Below are 20,064 nucleotides of genomic sequence, written 5' to 3'. Positions count from 1 at the left end.
GGGCCATGTTTTACATGATACTGTCAATTTGTATTTGTCTGTTTTTTTTTTTTCTCATGACTAGTTTCAGATTAAACATTTTTTGGCAGTAATGACAATCCTACATAAGTGAGGGTGATTTCTTAAAGGATCACATCAAGAAGTATTAGTTTGGGTTGGGTGCAGTGGGCTCACATCTGTAATCCCAGCACTTTGGAAGGCCAAGGCAGGAGGATTGCCTGAACCCCAAGTTTGAGACCAGCTTGGGCAACATAGTCAGACTCTGTCTCTATATAAAATTAAAAAATTAGCTGGGCATGATGGCACATGCCTGCAGTCCCAGCTACTCAGGAGGCTGAGGCAGGAGGGTGATGATTTTCTCTTTCTGTTAAATTTCTTTCCTATCTCTTAGTTTGTATGATGGGTTCTTAAACTATAAATATTTTTGAAAGAATGAGGAAAGTCTAGTGAGTGAATGTTATAGGGAAACAATTTTCTGCTCATTATAAGACAAGCTAAGCCACATTATTTTGTGCTCTCACATTGTGCAATACTCTAATATTTATGTGGTAAAATGAGAGAAAGCAAACTCTTTAATGCCAGACTAGAAAATATTAATATTTTTCTTATTTTTATGGTCTAGTAGAGTGCCTGGCACTTAACAAGTGCCCAATAAATGAAGTAAATGTCTTTTTATTATTATTATTATTATACTTTAAGTTCTGGGATACATGTGCAGAACCTGCAGGTTTGTTACATAGGTATACATGTGCAGTGGTGGTTTGCTGCACCCATCAACCCGTCATCTAGATTTTAAGCCCCGCAGTAAATGCCTTTTCACAGAAGGCATTTAAGTAGAGACCAACTGACCGCTTTTTATGATATTAAAAGGAGGATTTTTGCACCATTCAATAGTAGGTTAGAATAGATTATTTTCTGTACCAGGCCTTCAAGTCAGTTAATAGTAGTTTGCCAGTCAAATTTTATAAAGTTCCTATGTGATGCCATACTGGAAAATTTTAGAAATCCCACTAAAAATGTATAGTCCTAAAAACTTTGTCCTAAGTAGAGACAGAAGTATGGCAAAACATGGGCATATTTATTTTATTTTATTTTATTCTTTGTTTGAGTCAGAGTTTTGCTCTTGTTGTCCAGGCTGGAGTGCAGTGGCATGATCTCAGCTCACTGCAACCTCCGCCTCCTGGGCTTGAGTGATTCTCCTGCCTCAGCCTCCTGGGTAGCTGGGATTACAGGTGCCCACCACCACACCTCGCAAATTTTGTATTTTTAGTAAGAGGTGGTTTCACCATGTTGGCAAGGCTGGTCTTGAACTCTTGGCCTCAGGTGATCTCCCCTCCTTGGCCTCTCAAAGTGCTGGGATTACAGGCATGAGCCACCATGTCCAGCCATATTTTGAAGAAATAGTTTTAATGTTTGTTCCGGTATACAATATATATAGCAAAATGCGTGACTAAGGAGCATGAATCTTTAGGAAACACCTTGAATTTATACATGGTTTTATATATATGTGCGTGTGTGTATACACACACACACACAAACACACACACATAAAATATGTAACCACCATTCAGGTGAAGATATAGAACATCTCCAGCACTCCACAAGGGTTCCTTATGCACTTTTTCTGTCAGTACCTTCTCCTTTCATCAAGGTAACCATTGTTCTCACTTCTGTCCCTACAGATTAGTTTTGCTTATTCTTGAATTCATATAAACCCAAACAATAGTATATAATGTTTTGTGTTTAGCTTTTTAAGCTCAACTTAATATTATGAGATTTATCCATATGCATCAAAAATTAATTTATTGCTGAGTAGTATTCCATTGTATGGATATGCCATAATTTATGTTATGTTCTCTTGTTAGTGGCCATTCAAATTGTTTCCAGTTTTTGGCTATTATGAATGAAATGAAGCTGCTAGAAATAATCTTTTTTTTTTTTTTTTTTTTTTTTTTGAGTCTCGCTCTGTTGCCCAGACTGGAATGCAGTGGCAGGATCTCGGCTCACTGCAACCTCCACCTTCCAGGTTCAAGCAATTCTCCTGCCTCGGCCTCCCAAGTAGCTGGGATTACAGGCACACGCCCAGCTAATTTTTATATTTTTTGTAGAGACGGGATTTCACCATATTGGCCAGGCTGATGTTGAACTCCTGTCCTTAAGCAATCTGCCTTCCTTGGCCTCCCAAAGTGCTGGGATTACAGGCGTGAGCCACTGTACCCGGCCGTATGAATATTGTTATACATGTTAAAAACAGCTTTTACATATTTTTCTTTTAACTTTTTGTTTTGAGACGGAGTTTTGTTCTTGTTGCCCAGGCTGGAGTGCAATGGTGCGATCTTGGCTCACTGAAACCTCCGCCTCCTGGGTTCAAGTGATTCTCCCGCCTCAGCCTCCCTAGTAGCTGAGATTACAGGCATGCGCCACCACGCCCAACTAATTTTTGTATTATTAGTAGAGATGGGATTTCACCATGTTGGCCAGGCTGGTCTCAAACTCCTGACCTCAGGTGATCCACCCGCCTCAAACTCCCAAAGTGCTGGGATTACAGGCGTGAGCCACCGCACCTGGCCTCTTTTAACTCTTTAAAAGCTTCTATTTCATGTTTAAGTTATAGAGAATATACATCTGTATAGTATGGGAAATAAAAGTTATAGAGAATGTAGAGAGGAGAGCATCATTTTAATAAATATTTGAGCATGTTCTATTTAATAATTAAGTGGATTTAACGCCAACCAACATGTTTTGCAACCTTATACTTCATTAAATATAGCTAATGTGATCTGCCTAGTAATGCAAAGAAAAACGAACTTCAGGCCGGGTGCAGTGGCTCACACCTGTAATCCTAGCACTTTGGGAGGCCGAGGTTGGCGGATCACAAGGTCAGGAGATTGAGACCATCCTGGCTAACAGGTGAAACCCCATCTCTACTAAAAATACAAAAATTAGCCAGGAGTGGTGGCACGCACCTGTAATCCCAGCTACTCGGGAGGCTGAGGCAGGAGAATTGCTTGAACCTGGGAAGCAGAGGTTGTAGATCATGCCATTGCACTCCAGCCTGGGCGATAGAGTGAGACTCCTTCTCAAAAAAAAAAAAAAAATGAACTTCAAGATTTATTTTATTACATAGTAAATGAAAAATGATGACATTTTATCAAAGTTGATTTTTTTCCCTTTTTTATTGTGGAAAAATATTAACATATATAACATGATTTACAATTTTAACAATTTTTAAGTGAATTCATTGGCATCAAGTACATTCACATTGTTTTGCAACTATCACCACTGTTTTCAAAGTTAATTTTTAAAAGCAATATAAATTAGACCTTAAGTAGTTCCCAAGGTATTAAAGATTAAGAAATTATGAAATAATATTGAAGTTTTCTTTCTTTTGCCACTACAGTTTTTTAAAAATATTTTTCTCTTATGGCAAAAGAAACCTGGGTAAAGGAAGCTTTAATGCAGGTTTTAAGGCCTCTTCTGTCATTACAATGATTTGATGATACCAAAAGGAGAAACTTACACATTTGAAAACATTTTCATAGTATAAGCCTGATTTGTTTTTTGTTTTTTTTAACCCAGGGGTTAATGAATATTTTGTGCTACCTTTCAAAAAGTATGAATTTCAAATTTTCACCTAAGTTCCCATTTGTATTTTTAATTATGTCCTGCCAAAGTCTTGAATTCTCTGTAGTGCTCACTTTGTTGATTTGCTTTTCCTAGACGGATATTTGTCTATTCTCTGGGAGTATAACTCAGGTCGGAAGTCCTGTTGGAAGTGCAATGAATCTTATTCCTGAAGATGGCCTTCCTCCCATTCTCATCTCCACTGGTGTAAAAGGAGGTATGTGGACTACATATTTAAACAGTGATAGTTCTATCTGCCAAATGTTACCTTCTAATTAAGGTAGAGAGACAGAATTTGAGTGACATTCACCTTTCTCTTATCCAACAAAACAAACTCCCCCAAAACTATGAAAACAGTTGTTGCTGTTATTATTTTAGAGTAGATGCTTATGTTTTTATATTATGATGTCATTTTCAGTTTTTGAATGGATATAATATTACTTATAATGTAAATGTAGTTTATTAGCAGTTTTTAAAAATATTTCAAAGCACACAATATTCTGAAGGATTGCTTGTGGTTTAGGATGAACCCACCCTGATACAGTCATTTATTTAGCTTTTCATTTTGAGGTATAATATACATTCAGAAAGAACGTATAGTAAGTGTGAAGAGCACTGAATTTAAATGGCAGTTTTACTGTTAAAAATATTTTTAGGGATCTTGATAAGAAGTAAAATTATTATCTAATCAAAAGAATGCTTAATATTATGTGAAATTTTATTTTTATAATTTTAACTTTTATTTTAGATTCAAAGGGTACATGTGCAGATCTGGTACATGGATATAGTGCATAATGCTGAGGTTTGGGTTATGATTGATCCTGTCACCCAGGTAGTGAGCATAGTACCCAATGGGTAATTTTTTTTTGTTTTTGTTTTTGTTTTTTGTTTTGAGACAGGGTCTCTTTATCCAGTCAGCCACTGATGGGCACTTAGGTTGATTCTATGTCTTTGTTATTGTGAATAGTGCTGCGGTGAACATTCAAGTACATGTGTCTTTTTGGTAGAACAATTTATTTTCTTTTGGATATACACCCAGTAATGGGATTGCTGGGCTGAATGGTAGTTCTCCTTTAAGTTCTTTGAGAAATCTCCAAACTGCTTTCCACAGTGGCTGAACTAACTTACATTTCTATCAACAGTGTATACATGTCCCCTTTTCTCCACAGCCTCACCAGCATCTATTGTTTTTTGACTTTTTAATAATAGCCGTTCTGACTGGTGTGAGTTGATATCTCATTGTGGTTTTGATTTGCATTTCTCTGATGATTAGTGTGAAATTTTATTGCTGACATACATGGATCAGTATACAATTACTACATTTTTAGAAGGTGGCTTATTAATTAACCTCTCCTGAACTTTGTCCTAGGCTTTTAACTGGTCTCCTTGCCTTCAGTCTTTCTTTCCTTCATTTTGTCTTCCACACTGTTGCCAGTTATGTTTTTAAACATAGATATTATCTTATATTGCTTTTACTTAGAAATATTTAATGGATTCCCAATGTCTTTAGTGTAAATTACTTACCTTAGCAAGCAATTTTTTTTTTTTTTTAGATGGAGTCTCACTCTGTCGCCAGGCTGGAGTGCAGTGGTACAGCCTTGGCTCACCACAGCCTCCGCCTCCCAGGTTCAAGCAGTTCTCCTGCCTCAGTCTCCTGAGTAGCTGGGACTACAGGCGCATGCCACCATGCCCGGCTAATTGTTGTATTTTTAGTAGAGACGGGGTTTCACTATGTTGACCAGGCTGGTCTTGAACTCTTGACCTGGTGATTTGCCCACCTCGGCCTCCCAAAGTGCTGGGATTACAGGCGTGAGCTACCATGCCCGGTCTGACAATGTTTCTTATAACCTTATCTCAGCCTGTCTTTCTAGCCATTTATTATCAACTTTATTTCCAGCTATTCCCCAGCACCTTACATGTATACTGCAGATTATTTGCTATTTTTTGAATATTTACTTTTCATTCTTCTGTACTTTTTCTTGTGCTGTGGAATAATGGGAAAGAATGGACTTCAGAATTGAACAAACCTGACTTTTAATGCCAGTACCGTTCCATTCTAGCTGTGTGATCCAGTTGGCAAGTCATTCATCCTCTCTGAATTTGTTTCCTAGTCTGTTTTATTTAAAACAATTATATAACTACACCTACTTAAAAGTCATTGTGGGTATTAAGTTAGATATCATACCTGTAAGTACATATCTGGCATAAAGTAGGCATGTAATTAATATTTTCCATTTCTTCTTTTCTTCTGCCTAGAATACCCCTCTCTACTGTAGACTTCCTGAAGAACTCCTCAGCCTTTTAAAATCCAGCTTAATGGTTAATTCTTCTCTGAATCCTTACCTGGGCTGCTTAGAAAATAGTGTTTTGCTTCATTATCTCTGTTCTAATAGTGGTTCCTATAGACTGTTGGCTACATTAACACTTTTTCTCATTGCAATTTAGATATTATGTTTTCAGATCGTATTCTTTCACTTAGACTATGAAATTCTTCATCTTATTTTATACTTGCATTTACTGCTCCTTGCATGGTGCTAGGCCCGTAGTAGGCTCTCAGCAAATGCTGTCTATATTGTACTCTCAAATGCAGCTATGTCCCAGATAGTTCAGCAGTGAACTTTCACATACAGTTAAGCATTCTTTTGATTGCATAATGCTTTTGCTCCTTTACCAGGACCCTGTAAAAATATCTATTGTTAGTAAAATTGCTGCTTAGGGTTCAGATTTTTATTTTAATAAATCTTAGATTAACAGGGAACTAAATTGGCCTACTCTGTTGTTAAAAAGAGTCAGATTGTTGGATTCTATTGTTAGTAAAATTATCTATTGTAAAAATATCTATTGTTAGTAAAATTGCTGCTTAGGGTTCAGATTTTTATTTTAATAAATCTTAGATTAACAGGGAACTAAATTGGCCTACTCTGTTGTTAAAAAGAGTCAGATTGTTGGATTCCATTTTCATAAAAAGTTATGTCCATTAAATCTAATTGTCAAAACTTCTCCTACCAAGAAAGAACAGTGAATTATCTATATTACTTAAACTATATTACAGTCTCTTCATCAAAATTTTGTAATTTTTTATTCCAGTGGGATGACTTTACTTAAAAAATTTTAAACTCACGATTTCTCTTTCCAATAAATATTTTTAATAATGGAGTAGATATTTCCCATTGTATCCAAAAAATCCATTTAAAAATTTCCTTTAGAAAATGGGAAATGATGTTACTTTGTTCTACCTGACTGTCCCTCAAAGATGCATTTTATATAAGACCAACCAAGCAACATTCAACTTTTAGGTTTTCAGTTCCTTTCCCATATCTCTAGGTTCTACAGTGATTATTATGCATGATTTGACTTCAAGCTGAAAGGACCACTGTCATTCAAAATGAGATGCTGAAGCACATACTGTGCTTCCAGAGATTAAATGAGAAGAGTTACATTCAGTATTAACTTGTTCATGTTCAGAATCTTATGTGTGATTTACTGATGATTTTAGTGACATACGTACTAAACTCTTAAATTATACTTAAAGGAATTGTTTTATGAAGCCAGTCATGCACAATACTTTTATTTTCTGGGTTCATTTTTTAAAGTTTAAGTTTTTAATTGTCAAAAATGTCAAACAGTACAAAAGGTCATAGAGTAAAAGGTAGGGCTCTCTTCTACCCCAACTATTTGATATCCTTTCCAGAGGTAACTAGTATATTATCACTTTCTTGTATATCATGAGTTATTTTAAATGCTGGTCTTGAACATTTATTATGTGAAATTCTTGTTATAATAGTTGGAAAATTTTTATTAAATAGAAAGGTAGTCTTTAGATTGTGGCACAAACCACTGTGGGGAGAGGTCTATACACAGGATAACCACATTATCATCTAAGGTGGACTGGGTCACTTTTGAGAGTAAAAGGGGGCACTATTAATATGATACTGAGCCAGCAGATACAAACCATGCTCTATATGCACCTATTGATAAATCAAATGCATGTCTCTTTTCTGTGAATAATTAGCTCATTTCTCCATCTGATCTCTTTCTTGATTTGTCCCTTTAACCAATCTGTTACATTGTCTTCTCCCCTTTCAGACTATGCTGTGGAAGAGAAACCATCACAGATTTCAGTAATGCAGCAGTTGGAGGATGGTGGCCCTGACCCACTTGTATTTGTTTTAAATGCAAATTTGTTGTCAATGGTTAAAATTGTAAATTGTAAGTTATAAATTTTTAAAAATTAAAATCAGATGTTTTACTGACTCATAGTACATGAAACTTTCAGATTTATTACACAGAAGTATTTTTATATAGAGCCACATCTTTTTTTTTTTTTTTTTTCTTTTTTTCTTTGAGACAGAATCTCGCTGTGTCACCCAGGCTGGAGTGTAGTGGCACCATCTTGGCTCACTGCAAGCTCCACCTCCCGGGTTCACGCCATTCTCCTGCCTCAGCCTCCTGCCTGAGCAGCTGGGACAACAGGTGCCCGCCACCACGCCCGGCTAATTTTTCGTATTTGTTTTTTTTTTTTAGTAGAGACGGGGTTTCACCGTGTTAGCCAGGATGGTCTTGATCTCCTGACCTTGTGATCCGCCCGCCTCAGCCTCCCTAAGTGCTGGGATTACAGGCATGAGCCACCGTGCCCGGCCTAGCCACATCTTACTGAACACTGAGTTCTGAAAAAGTTGGTTTGTATAAAATGATATATCCCAGAGGACAGCTGTGGAACTAACCGAAACTCTCACATTTAGTTACAGGGGTGAGGTAGGTGAATTCTCCATGGATGAAAGCCAAACAAATCTTGAACTTATCTGAGTTAAGTTCTTCTTGAGATGAGTATGTTAAATCACAACTTACCACCAGAATAACTGGTGGTAGATAAATTATACAGGCTACTCAAATAATTTACATGCTGTGTTTTAATCCCAGAAACCTCAATTATGGTGCAAAACTTTATTTAGGAAAAGTGTTAACTAACACACAGTAAAGCTTCAATACATCATAAATTGAGATTCAGAAGAAACTTCTCAATTGTTGGTGCTAGCATCATGGGCATCAGGATGAGAAAGACGACAGTATTTGAGAATTTTTTGAGACAGAGTCTCACTCTGTCACCCAGGCTGGATTGCAGTGGCATGATCTCTGTTCATTGCAACCTCTGCCTCCTGAGCTCAAGCAGTCCTCCCACGTCAGCCTCCCAAGTAGCTGAGACTACAGGTGCGCACCACCATACCTGGCTAATTTTTTTTGTATTTTTTTGTAGAGACAGGAGTCTCACCATGTTGCCCAGGTTGTTCTTGAACTCCTGAACTCGAGTGATCTGCCTGCCTTGGTCTCCCAAAGTGCTGGGATTACAGATGTGAGCCACTGCACCAGCTAGTAATTTTGAGAATTATTTAGAGAATGCATTTATTCTGAATGAGTGTTAGTAGGCAATTTTAAAGGAAGGAACCTCTGGGGAACCATCCTGCAGTTCTCCATGTGTACTTAAGTTGATTTTGGAAACCAGAAACATGTACTACTTCCTTAGAAGTTCTACATTGATGAAATGTGGGTTTCTGGCTTACTTGCTAATCACACTCTTGTATGTTTGGCCAGTTATTAATGCTTGCTACCTTCTAGGATCAGATTTAAAATGAATTTGCTTGAAATTTCAGTTTGCCGTATCTAGTTTATAAATTATGCTTAGAAATTAGCTAACCTAAGACCAGGCACCATGGTGCACACCTGTAGTCCCAGTGCTTTGGGAGGCCAAGGCAGATGAATCACTTGAGCCCAGGATTTGAGACTAGCCTGGGCAACATGGTGAAACCTCATCCCTACCAAAAAAAAAAAAAAAAAAAAAATTGGGCATGGTGACATGCTCCTGTAGTCCCAGCTACTCTCGAGGCTGAGGTGGGAGGAGTTCTTGAGCCCAGGAGACGGAGGTTGCAGTAAGCCGAGATCATGCCACTGCACTCCAGCCTGAATGACAGAGTGAGACCCTGTTTCAAAAAAAAAAAAATTAGCTAACCTAGATTCTTGAAGTATATACCATCATTAGGAATGTCCTATTTAGGTACATAAAGCAAGAATTCCCAAAGTGAAATAAAGATGTCTTTGTTTTTTTGATTAACATTTGTTTTGATTTACATGGTGGTATTCATAATTTTATTTGAGTCCTTTTTCAGTTCCTTTGGGGATCCCATTGTGTTGGGGTATGAAGAGTAAAAGTGTCAAGGATTAAACATTGTTTTTGACTACATATGGTTTCTGCTGTTCATACTCTCCGTATAGCCTTAAAGTGAAGGAGTGGAACTAAGTAGTTCAGAAAAGCCATCCTTTTCACTAATTTTTACAGCATGAAGCCAAGTAAAGTCATGTTGCTGATTATCTAGAATTTTTTCCTGGAAAGGACTATAGTTAAAATAGCTGGAATCTCTTGGTCATATATTAAATTTAATAAATATACATAAAAATATATTTCCTTTAGGTCACAACCTGAAGATAAAGCTATATTATTGGCTTTTGTTGTAATTACTTCTAGCCTTACATAGGTAATTACTTCCTTTGATGATGTGATTTTTTAAAATATAAAGGTGGAGGACTATGTTCTTCAATCACATTTGGCTATGTTTGGCTTACAATACATAGTTTGGTTTTATTTTAGTATTAATAGAATGTTGCTTCTTTTAATAGGAGTTAAAAGTTTTAAGTGCGTTTTATTATTATTTCTTTTACTTCCATTTCAATCATTTTTCTTTTCTTTTTTTTTTTTGAGACGGAGCCTCACTCTTTCGCCTAGGCTGGAGTGTAGTGGCTCGATCTCGGCTCATGGCAAGCTCCACCTCCCGGGTTCATGCCATTCTCCTGCCTCAGCCTCCCGAGTAAGCTGGGACTACAGGTGCCTGCCACCGCGCCCAGCTAATTTTTTTGTATTTTTAGTAGAGACGGGGTTTCACCGTGTTAGCCAGGATGGTCTTGATCTTCTGACCTCATGATCCACCCGCCTCGGCCTCCCAAAGTGCTGGGATTACAGGCGTGAGCCACCGCGCCCGTCCTCAATCATTTTTCCAAGTGTTTAGAAAAGAGCCAGAGGCATTGGCATGTTTTATTTTCTGCAATAGGTTTTTGGCTCAGTGCAGTGACAGTTCACAGTTGAATTATACAGACTCAGTGTGATCTATTTTAATCTTTGCTGTATTGTAACACAGATTTCTGTGCATCTTTTTTTAAGAGTAAGGATTGATAGGAATGTCTTTATTTTTGTGTTTTTATTCCGTCTGTAGATGTGAACAGGAAGTGCTGGTGTTTCACAACCAAGGGAATGCATGCAGTGGGTCAGTCTGAGATAGTCATTCTTCTGCAGTGTTTACCGGATGAAAAGTGTTTGCCAAAGGATATCTTTAATCACTTTGTGCAGCTTTATCGGGATGCTCTGGCAGGTAGGAATGCTTTATGACTTAGTCCGCACTCTTTGTAGATGACAAAAAAGTTTTGAATTCAAATACAAAATAATAGTCTTAACTTTGGACTTAAGCATGGCAGGGGACTTTGATATTAGTGGCAAGTTGGAGCTTTCCATGGTTTGAGAAAATTATAAATTTTAGTATTGTACCTGGTATAGTTTTTATTTTACAGAGGCTGGAATCAAAGCTGTAAGAGAATCTGGTGACCTAAATGTAAGAATATTTTCTTTTTAGTGGCCTGGGGTCAGGATATTGGTACCTGGTAGAAGGAAGCATATTTGTAACTTACTTCTTGTTTCTTTGGTTAACAATATTTATTTAATCATAGTGTAAATGCTAATGAGCATTCAAATTTCAAAAACAATTAGCATACATGACTATGGCTTCAAAATAAATTGTAAATATTAACTGTAACAATTTAAAAGTAAAGGCATAGAGGTTAGAAGTTGGGAAAGACTAAGGATATTAACATAAAAAGAAACTAAGATTGAGAGAAAAGAAACACATTATTTGACATTACAGTTATTTATTGAGGCATTGTGTTATTTGACATTACAAAGTCAGCCTCCCTTTGATTTAACAAATGAGGTAGAAAAACGGTGTAATTGAACTATTCTCGTTTATTGTAACAGGAAGTCAGTACATAATATCTGTATTTGATAAATAGGGTTTATCTTTGAGGAAGAAGGCCTGGAGAGGGCGTGAGGGTGACCGGGGTATTAAAACTATTTTCATGTATTATTTGATAATATTTCATACATATATTAAAACCATAAATTATTCAGACTTTCTTACTGCAATAATTTTCATTGTGGGATTCTGTGCCAAAGACAGTATCCAGAATATAAAATGCACTTCTGTGAATGAAAGGGTTTATTGCAGCATTACCTAAATTTAACACAAAAATTCAGAAGCAACCTGAATGCCTTAGCTATAGGTGGAAAGTTTAACTGTGTTATACTTATTAGATGTGAGGATCTTTTTGAGAACTTTTTTTGGCCATTAAAACAATATTTATGAAAAGAATGTAGTAACATGGAAAATGCTCTTTAAATAATTACAGAAGCAGGATATATAATTGTATTTTTAATGTGATGTAGATTATGCGTAAAAGATTGTGCCTTTATGTCTTCATTAGTCTCTACAATAATTTAGGTGTAGCATTACATAAGGGCAAGGTGATACATTGGAAACTGACCACATGATATCTGTGAAGTGCCTTTTAATGTTTACCCTGTCTGTTCCAAAATGTATAGGGTTAAGTCTGAAATCACCCAGGTCCTCCAGGCCACATAATACCCTGGAGCTGAATTTAGTCCTGGAAATAACCGGGAACTTTCACTTTTCTCCTCAATCTGAATGTATTCACTTTTAAACACTCTAGAAAAATGGCATTGGAGGTTCAAGTAATTGTAGATTCATGTGGGTTTTGAGAGTGTGTTAGAGACTAGGGTATGGGAGGTTCATGAATGTCTTATTTAGGAGCCCATGCTTTATTCTGTAGGCAATGAAGAACCATTGAAAGAATTTGAGATGATGAGTGACATAATCACATTTGCATTTTAGAAAGATGACTCTGGAAGCAGTGTGAAAAATGGATCAAAGTCCGTGAGTCTGGTGGCAGTTAAGAAGCAATTTCAGGATAAGCAAATGTATATTCATACACTAGAATACTGCTCAACAGTAAAAATGAACTAACTGCTGATGTACACAACAACATGCATGAATCTCACAGACATTATGCTGAGCAAAAGCCAGGCACAAAAAAGTACATATTGGATGATTCCGTTTATATGGTTTTCTAAAACAGGCAAAATTAATCTTTGGTGATAGAAATTAGGTCAGTGTTTGCCTAAAGTGAGGTGGGGGTGCAGGTGCTAGAACTGACTACAGAGAATCCCAGAAAACTTTCTGAGATGAGAGCTCTATATCTGGATTAGGATAGTGGTTACGTGGGTGTTTGCCAAAACTCATTGAAATGTACACTTAAAATCTATCACTTTTATAATATATAGATTATACCTCAGTAAAATTTATTTTTTAAAAAGATACTGCAGGAATCCAGCAAGAAATTAAGAAATTATCAGGATTTAAATTAAATAATTGCAGTGGAAATAAAGAGGATTGGAGAGATACGAAAGATGTGGTGCTTCAATTCAGTAGGATTTGGTAACTAACTGGATATGGGGGGTTAGAGGGGACAAGTCAAGGTTGGCCTCAGATTCCTCGCTTGAGCACCTAAGTGTATGTTGGTCTTATTCATCAAGATGGTGAATAGAAGAACAGATTTGGCAGAGGAAAGGGAATTCTTTGTTCAGTGTGCTGAATTTGAAATAATGACATCAGATGAAACATGAAAATGGCAGATGAATATATGGTTATGGATCCCAGAAGATAGATCTGAGTTAAAATACAGATTTGGGAGACACAGCTTTCCTGTGATAGTTGAGAGTATCGTTGTGAATGGGATAGGCCTGTGTGAAGAGACTACGGCTGTAGATGGAATCCTGAGAGATAGACATCCTCTCAAGGAGAGGATGTGAATTATTGCATGAATTATTAAAATATGTTTAGCATAAATTTTTTTTTTTTTCTTTGAGATGGAGTCTCGCTCTGTCACCCAGCCTGGAGTGCGGTGGCGCTATCTCGGCTCACTGCAAGCTCCGCCTCCCAGGTTCACGCCATTCTCCTGCCCCAGCCTCCCAAGTAGCTGGGGCTACAGGCGCCCGCCACCACACCTGGCTAATTTTTTGTATTTTTAGTAGAGACGGGGTTTCACCGTGTTAGCCAGGCTGATCTTGATTTCCTGACCTCGTGATCCGCCCGCCTCGGCCTCCCAAAGTGCTGGGATTACAGGCGTGAGCCATCGCGCCCAGCAATGGTTATTTTTTTAAAAAGGATACTTATATGTCAGTTGAGTCCATTTTGAACTATTGCAAAAATTTTGAAACAACAAAAATACTTGGAACTGATTACAAGATACTAATGATAGTCTAAGGTCAGACTATAATACATCTAAGCCAACTAAAAATATTTTCTTTTTTTTTTTTTTTTTTTTTTTGAGGCGAAGTCTCGCTCTGTGGCCCAGGCGGGAGTGCAGTGGCGCAATCTCGGCTCACTGCAAGCTCCGCCTCCCGGGTTCACGCCATTCTCCTGCCTCAGCCTCCCGAGTAGCTGGGACTACAGGCGCCCGCCATCACGCCCGGCTAATTTTTTTTGTATTTTTAGTAGAGACGGGGTTTCACCGTGTTAGCCAGGGTGGTCTCGATCTCCTGACCTCGTGATCCGCCCGCCTCGGCCTCCCAAATATTTTCTATAATGTAGGATAGGGACATGACCATATATAGGTATATCTAAGGAAATAACATTTCAAAAGCATAAGTGAGACGAAAGAGTTTTTCCTTGAATAGGAATCATTTCACAACTCATCAAATATTGGGACTAGAAGGCATTTTAGATAATTTAATACAAACTCTTCATTTTTTAGATAAGGAAAATCAGACCTAGAAGTGTTAATGGCGTACCTAAATCACAGACCAAGTTGGTGGCAGAATTGGGACTATAGCTCCCAGATCAGTATTGTTTACGTTATGTCAGTTGCCTCTGTGTATCCATTAATAATATATCAGTTCTTAAAAACACAGATATATTATCTATATACTATACATATTTATTAAGAACCTTATTTTTAGATAATCAGGGTAATAGCTTGATATATTTCACTATACATTTTTTAATAAGTAAAAGCATATTTTGGGTGTTCTAAAACGGGGTCCCCAACCCACAGGCCATGGACTGATATTGGTCCGTGGCCTGTTAGGAACCAGGCCACACAGCAGAGGTAAGGGGCAGGCAAGCAAGTAAAGCTTCATCTGTATTTACAGCTGCTCCCCATTGCTCACGTTAGCGCCTGAGCTCTGCCTTCTGTCAGATCAGCAGCGGTATTAGATTCTCATAGAAGTGCGAACCCTGTTGTGAACTGCACGTGTGAGGGATCTAGGTTGTGTGCTCCTTATGAGAATCTAATGCCTGATAATCTGTCACTGTCTCCCATCACCCCCAGATGGGATAGTCTAGTTGCAGGAAAACAAGCTCAGGGATCCCACTGATTCTACATTGTGGTGAGTTGTATAATTATTTCATGCTATATTACAATGTAATAATAGAAATAAGGTGTACAATAAATTTAATGCGCTTGAATCATCCTGAAACCGTCTCCCCTTCCCCACAGTCCGTGGAAAAATTGTCTTCCACAAAACCCATCCCTGGTGCCAAAAAGGTTGGAAGCTACTGTTCTAAAATGATAGCAGGCTGGGCACGGTGGCTCATGCCTGTAATCCCAGCACTTTGGCAGGCCAAGCCGGGTGGATCACCTTAGCTCAGGAGTTCAAGACCAGCCTGGCCAACATGGTGAAACCCCATCTCTACTAAAAATACAAAAAATTAGCTGGGTGTGATGGTGGGCGCCTGTCATCCCAGCTACTTGGGAGGCTGAGGCAGGAGAATTGCTTGAACCCTGGAGGCAGAGGTTGCAGTGAGCCAAGATTGTGCCATTGCACTTCAGCTTGGGCAACAAGAATGAGACTCTGTCTCAAAAAAAAAAAAAAATTATCGCAATTTATTATTTTTCTCTTCTGTGTAGCACATTGAGTGAAATTGACAAATTGTATCTTAAATTTCTCCTGAATGTGAAACCTTGAATACTGTATTACTAGCTTAGGGTTATTCTGCCCTAAATCACAGAAAAGCCTTAGGAGCTATTGAATGGACTTTTTTATAACTTCCTGTGAATTTTAAAATCTAAACTACAGGTATTTAATAACCATATGTGTGTTGTATATCTATATATGTGTGTGTATCTATGTTTCACATGTATATACACACACACTTTTTTGTCATACACAGTTTTTGCATTCTGCAGTGGAGGGAAACATTATAATTTGTGAGAAATTATGTTCTGAGAGTTTCAGAATGCCTTCTGGTTATGACAGTGCCATCGGAGGTTGTAGACTATATATTGTTTCTCCCTGTCTCCTATTCATTCCTCCATATTTTGTACCTGTTTTTTGCAAACAATCTATTCAGAACATAGACTTGAATGAAATTGGACTTGTATCTACCAGATTGTTATTTCTGGAGTTAATCTCTGGTTGTTTCCCTATCTTACTCAAAAGCTACTTTGGCTTTGTATTGCCTTTAGAATAAACTGTGCTCCAACATTCAGTATTCTGCATGATCTGTTCCTATATTTTTAGTCTCATCTCCTGCTAGTCATCTCTCCATACGTCCATTGTAGCCAAACAAAACATTTATTGGTTCATTTTGTGTATATTCTGATGATTTTTCCATTTCATTACCCATGATTATGCTACTCCCAACCATGCTATTTCCCCACACCCCAACTGTCTCAATCCTATCAGTTGTCCTAAATCTTAAAGACCACTTTCTCCATGAATTCTTTCTTGATGACCCTCCCAGACAGAAGTAGTCTCTTCTGAACTCCCTTAATCTTTTATTTTTAATTTAATTAATTTATTTATTTTGAGGCAGAGTCTCGCTGTGTCGCCCGGGCCGGAGTGCAGTGTTGCGATCTTGGCACCCTGCAACCTCCGCCTCCCGGGTTCAAGTGATTCTCCTGCCTCAGCCTCCCAAGTAGCTCCCAAGTAACTGGGACTACAGGCACCTGCCACCACACTTGGAATAATTTTTGTGTTTTTAGTAGAGATGAGGTTTCACCATGTTAGCCAGGCTGGTCTTGAACTCCCAACCTCAGGTGATCCACCCGCCTGGGCCGCCCAAAATGCTGGGATTATAGGTGTGAGCCACCATGCCGTCTCATCTTTTATTAAGAAAGTGTTTGGTATTGTTATGGTTTCAATGTTTGTCCACTCTAAAACTCATGTTGAACTTTAATTGCCATTATAACAATATTAGGAGGTGGGACCTTTAAGATGTGATTAGGCCGTGAGGGCTTCACCCTCATGGATGGGATTAGTGCTGTTATAAAAGGAGGGGGTTCATTCCCCTCTTGCTCTCTCTTTGGGAAGCTGAGGCAGGAGGATTGCTTGAGGCCAGGACTTTGAGACTAGCCTGGTCAACATAATGAGACCCCATCTGTACCAAAAAAAAAAAAATTAACTAGGCCTAATGGCACATCCCTGCAATCCCAGCTACTTGGGAGGCTGAGGTGGGAGGAGTCTTTGAGCCCAGGAGTTTTTGAGGCCGTAGTGAGCTATGAGTGCGCCACTGCATTACAGCTTGAGTGACACAGTGAGACCCTATCTTTAAAAATAATAATAATATCATGTCATGGTTCATGTTTTTATTTTATTTTTCAAATTCTGAACCTTTTGGTAAATGTATTAGAATTATGGTATTGTAGCTTTGCAAAGTAATTTTTCAACTGATGAGAAAGTTATATGGAACTATTTATGAAGAAGTGATTTAAGACAAAATACCTAACATTTTTTGAACACTTAATATATGCTAAGCAGTATATTCATTGCCTTATGTACACTATTTTATTTCTTCTTAAGTACAACTCAGATTCATACTGTTACTGTTTCTATTTACACATGAGGAAAATGAAAGACACCAAAGGCCTAAGTAACTTAAGATCACACAGTTAGGTGATAAGTGGCTGAACCCAGGTTTAAACTCACCTATGTTGTCCGTAAATCTCATGTTTCGAACCATAAAAAGTACTATAGTGTCTCTTGAGCTGTTTGTTTAAGAGATAGAAGTCTTGCTCTGTCACCCAGGCTGTGTAGCAGTGGTGCCATCATAGCACACTCACTGCAGCCTTGATCTCCTTGGGCCCAAGTGATCCTTCCTCCTCAACCTCCCAAGGGGCTGGGATTACAGGCATGAGTCACCTGACCTGGCTCCTCTTGAGCTTTCATGATCAATGTCAGAGATACACTAAACTGAGGACACGACCTTTTATGAAGTAGTCATGCATAACTGCAGTTTGCTGCATTACAAAGAACTCCAAGAAACTTTCTAAATTCTTTTGATGGCTTGAGTTTTAGTCATATTACCAGTTAGAAATTTATTTATTGGCCGGGTGCAGTGGCTCACGCCTGTAATCCCAACACTTTGGGAAGCCGAGGCAGGCAGGCAGATCACTTGAGGTCGTGAGTTTGAGACCAGCCTGGCCAACAATGGCTAAACCCTGTCTCTGCTAAAAATACAAAAATTAGCCAGGCATGGTGGTGAGCGCCTGTAGTCCCAACTACTTGGGAAGCTCAGGCGGGAGAATCACTTGAACCCGGGAGGCAGAGGTTTCAGTGAGCTGGGATCACGCCACTGTACTCCAGCCTGGGTGACGGAGCGAGACTCTGTCTCAAAAAAAAAAAAAAAAAAGAAAAAGAAATATTAGTATTTCTTGAAATGAATGAACCATTTGCTTGGAAATGGTTCCACTTGAGTTGATGTGAGGATTAATAAATATACTTTGAAACAAAAGGAAGCTATTGACACATAGATATTTAAGTTATATTTGAATGAATTTAAAGATGGCTGGCTACTTATAAGCATTTGAAAAACAGTTTAAATTCCAAATTAAAGATGGAACATTGTAAATTACTGTATCTGTATATTTTTTGAAAGGCTGTGTGACATACAAAGACTAGGAGATTGAAAGATCTGCTTTCTGCTTTCTGGGTTTTATTTTGCCACTTATTTACCTCGTCTTTTCAGAGTCACTTCACCTCTACCTCTAAGCTTCAGTTTCTTCATTTGTCAAATAAAACCCCAAATTTCAGGGAAATGGTACCGTTCTGCTTACCTACTAGCACTGATCTGATGATTACCTCATTAATGTTATGTAAAATTACTTTATAAACCATTGATATAAAGCATTTAACACCTTTGACAGGTCACTTTGAAGCAAGATTTGGTATCTATTTTGGTTATATGGGTTCTTCACTAGTATTGGGGTATATATAAAATTAGTTCTGTGGATTCATTACATTGAGTGCAGTCATTGAGAAGTACCTATATAAATTAGTACATTACAGACTTTATGAGTTCAAGAGCTTCAGATTAGGTCTTCAGATGAAAGCCTTTCTTTCTTTGTCAAATTCTTATACCCACTGTTTTATTTTTGCCAATATCTACACCTGTGCAGTGTTACTTGTTTGTAGATGAGATGGTACATGATAGTCTAATTCAGTTATTATTGGTAATCTACATTTTTTAAAGTGATTAATATTTAAAGGATAAAAGATATATTTTATAATGAGAGTGGACTTCGTGAAGAATCTGTGATTGGGATGAAGAGAGTGTTAAATGGAAGAGGCAGAAAGGAAATCAGTATCTGTGGAAAATAACTACCAATAGATTCTAGGCTCTAATAGGGAAATCGCAAAGGAATAATGAGTGAATGCCTTGAGTACTAAGCCAACATATTTTTCACCTCTAAGCTATATTTACTAGGACAATCTTTGTGAAATATAAACATTACACTGTGTCTTAGTCTATTTTTGCTGGTATAATGGAATACCACAGACTGGATAATAGGTGATGAACAGAAATTTATTTCCTATAGTTCTCATGGCTGCAAAGTTCAAGATTGAGGGGTAGGCATCTGGTGAGGACCTTTTTGCTGCATCATCCCGTGGCAGAAGGGCAAATGGGGTGGGGAAGAGAGAGAAAGAATGTGCATGTGCGTGAGGACATGTGTACAAGGGAGGCCAAACTTGTCCTTTCATAACAAACCCACTCCCAGGATAACAGCATTAATCCAGTCACCTCTCATGAGGCCTTGCCTCCTAGCACCAAGTTTCCAACACATGCTTTTTGAGGGATATATTCAAACCACAGCATGCTGTTGATAGAGTTACAGGAATGCTGTCATGAACCCTACATTGTAGAGGGAAAGCATCTCTTTAATTCCCTATTCTCCTCCTTATTCACCAAAGCTAGATAAAGAGATGAAAAAAAATTTTTTTCTCTTTGACAAATTATCTGTTGAATTTTGTATGAAGTGTCTCTTATA

General features: G+C 37.9%; 1 protein-coding gene across 2 annotated transcripts in view; it reads left to right on the top strand.

The window, feature by feature from the left end:
* The window catches only part of ZFYVE9 (zinc finger FYVE-type containing 9), a 133,030-nt gene that overhangs the window by 56,848 nt on the left and 56,118 nt on the right, over positions 1-20,064 (top strand). For both annotated transcript variants that reach the window (XM_055348911.2, XM_055348908.2), the window contains 3 exons: positions 3,721-3,841; positions 7,711-7,833; positions 10,884-11,039. In XM_055348911.2, the coding sequence (XP_055204886.2) occupies positions 3,721-3,841; positions 7,711-7,833; positions 10,884-11,039 (400 nt within the window). The remainder of the gene's footprint in view (positions 1-3,720; positions 3,842-7,710; positions 7,834-10,883; positions 11,040-20,064) is intronic.

Source organism: Gorilla gorilla, chromosome 1 (assembly GCF_029281585.2).
Source record: "Gorilla gorilla gorilla isolate KB3781 chromosome 1, NHGRI_mGorGor1-v2.1_pri, whole genome shotgun sequence".
Classification (NCBI taxonomy): Eukaryota; Metazoa; Chordata; class Mammalia; order Primates; family Hominidae; genus Gorilla; species Gorilla gorilla.
Note: the sequence above shows the minus strand (reverse complement) of the source record. Positions and strands in the feature narration are given on the sequence as shown.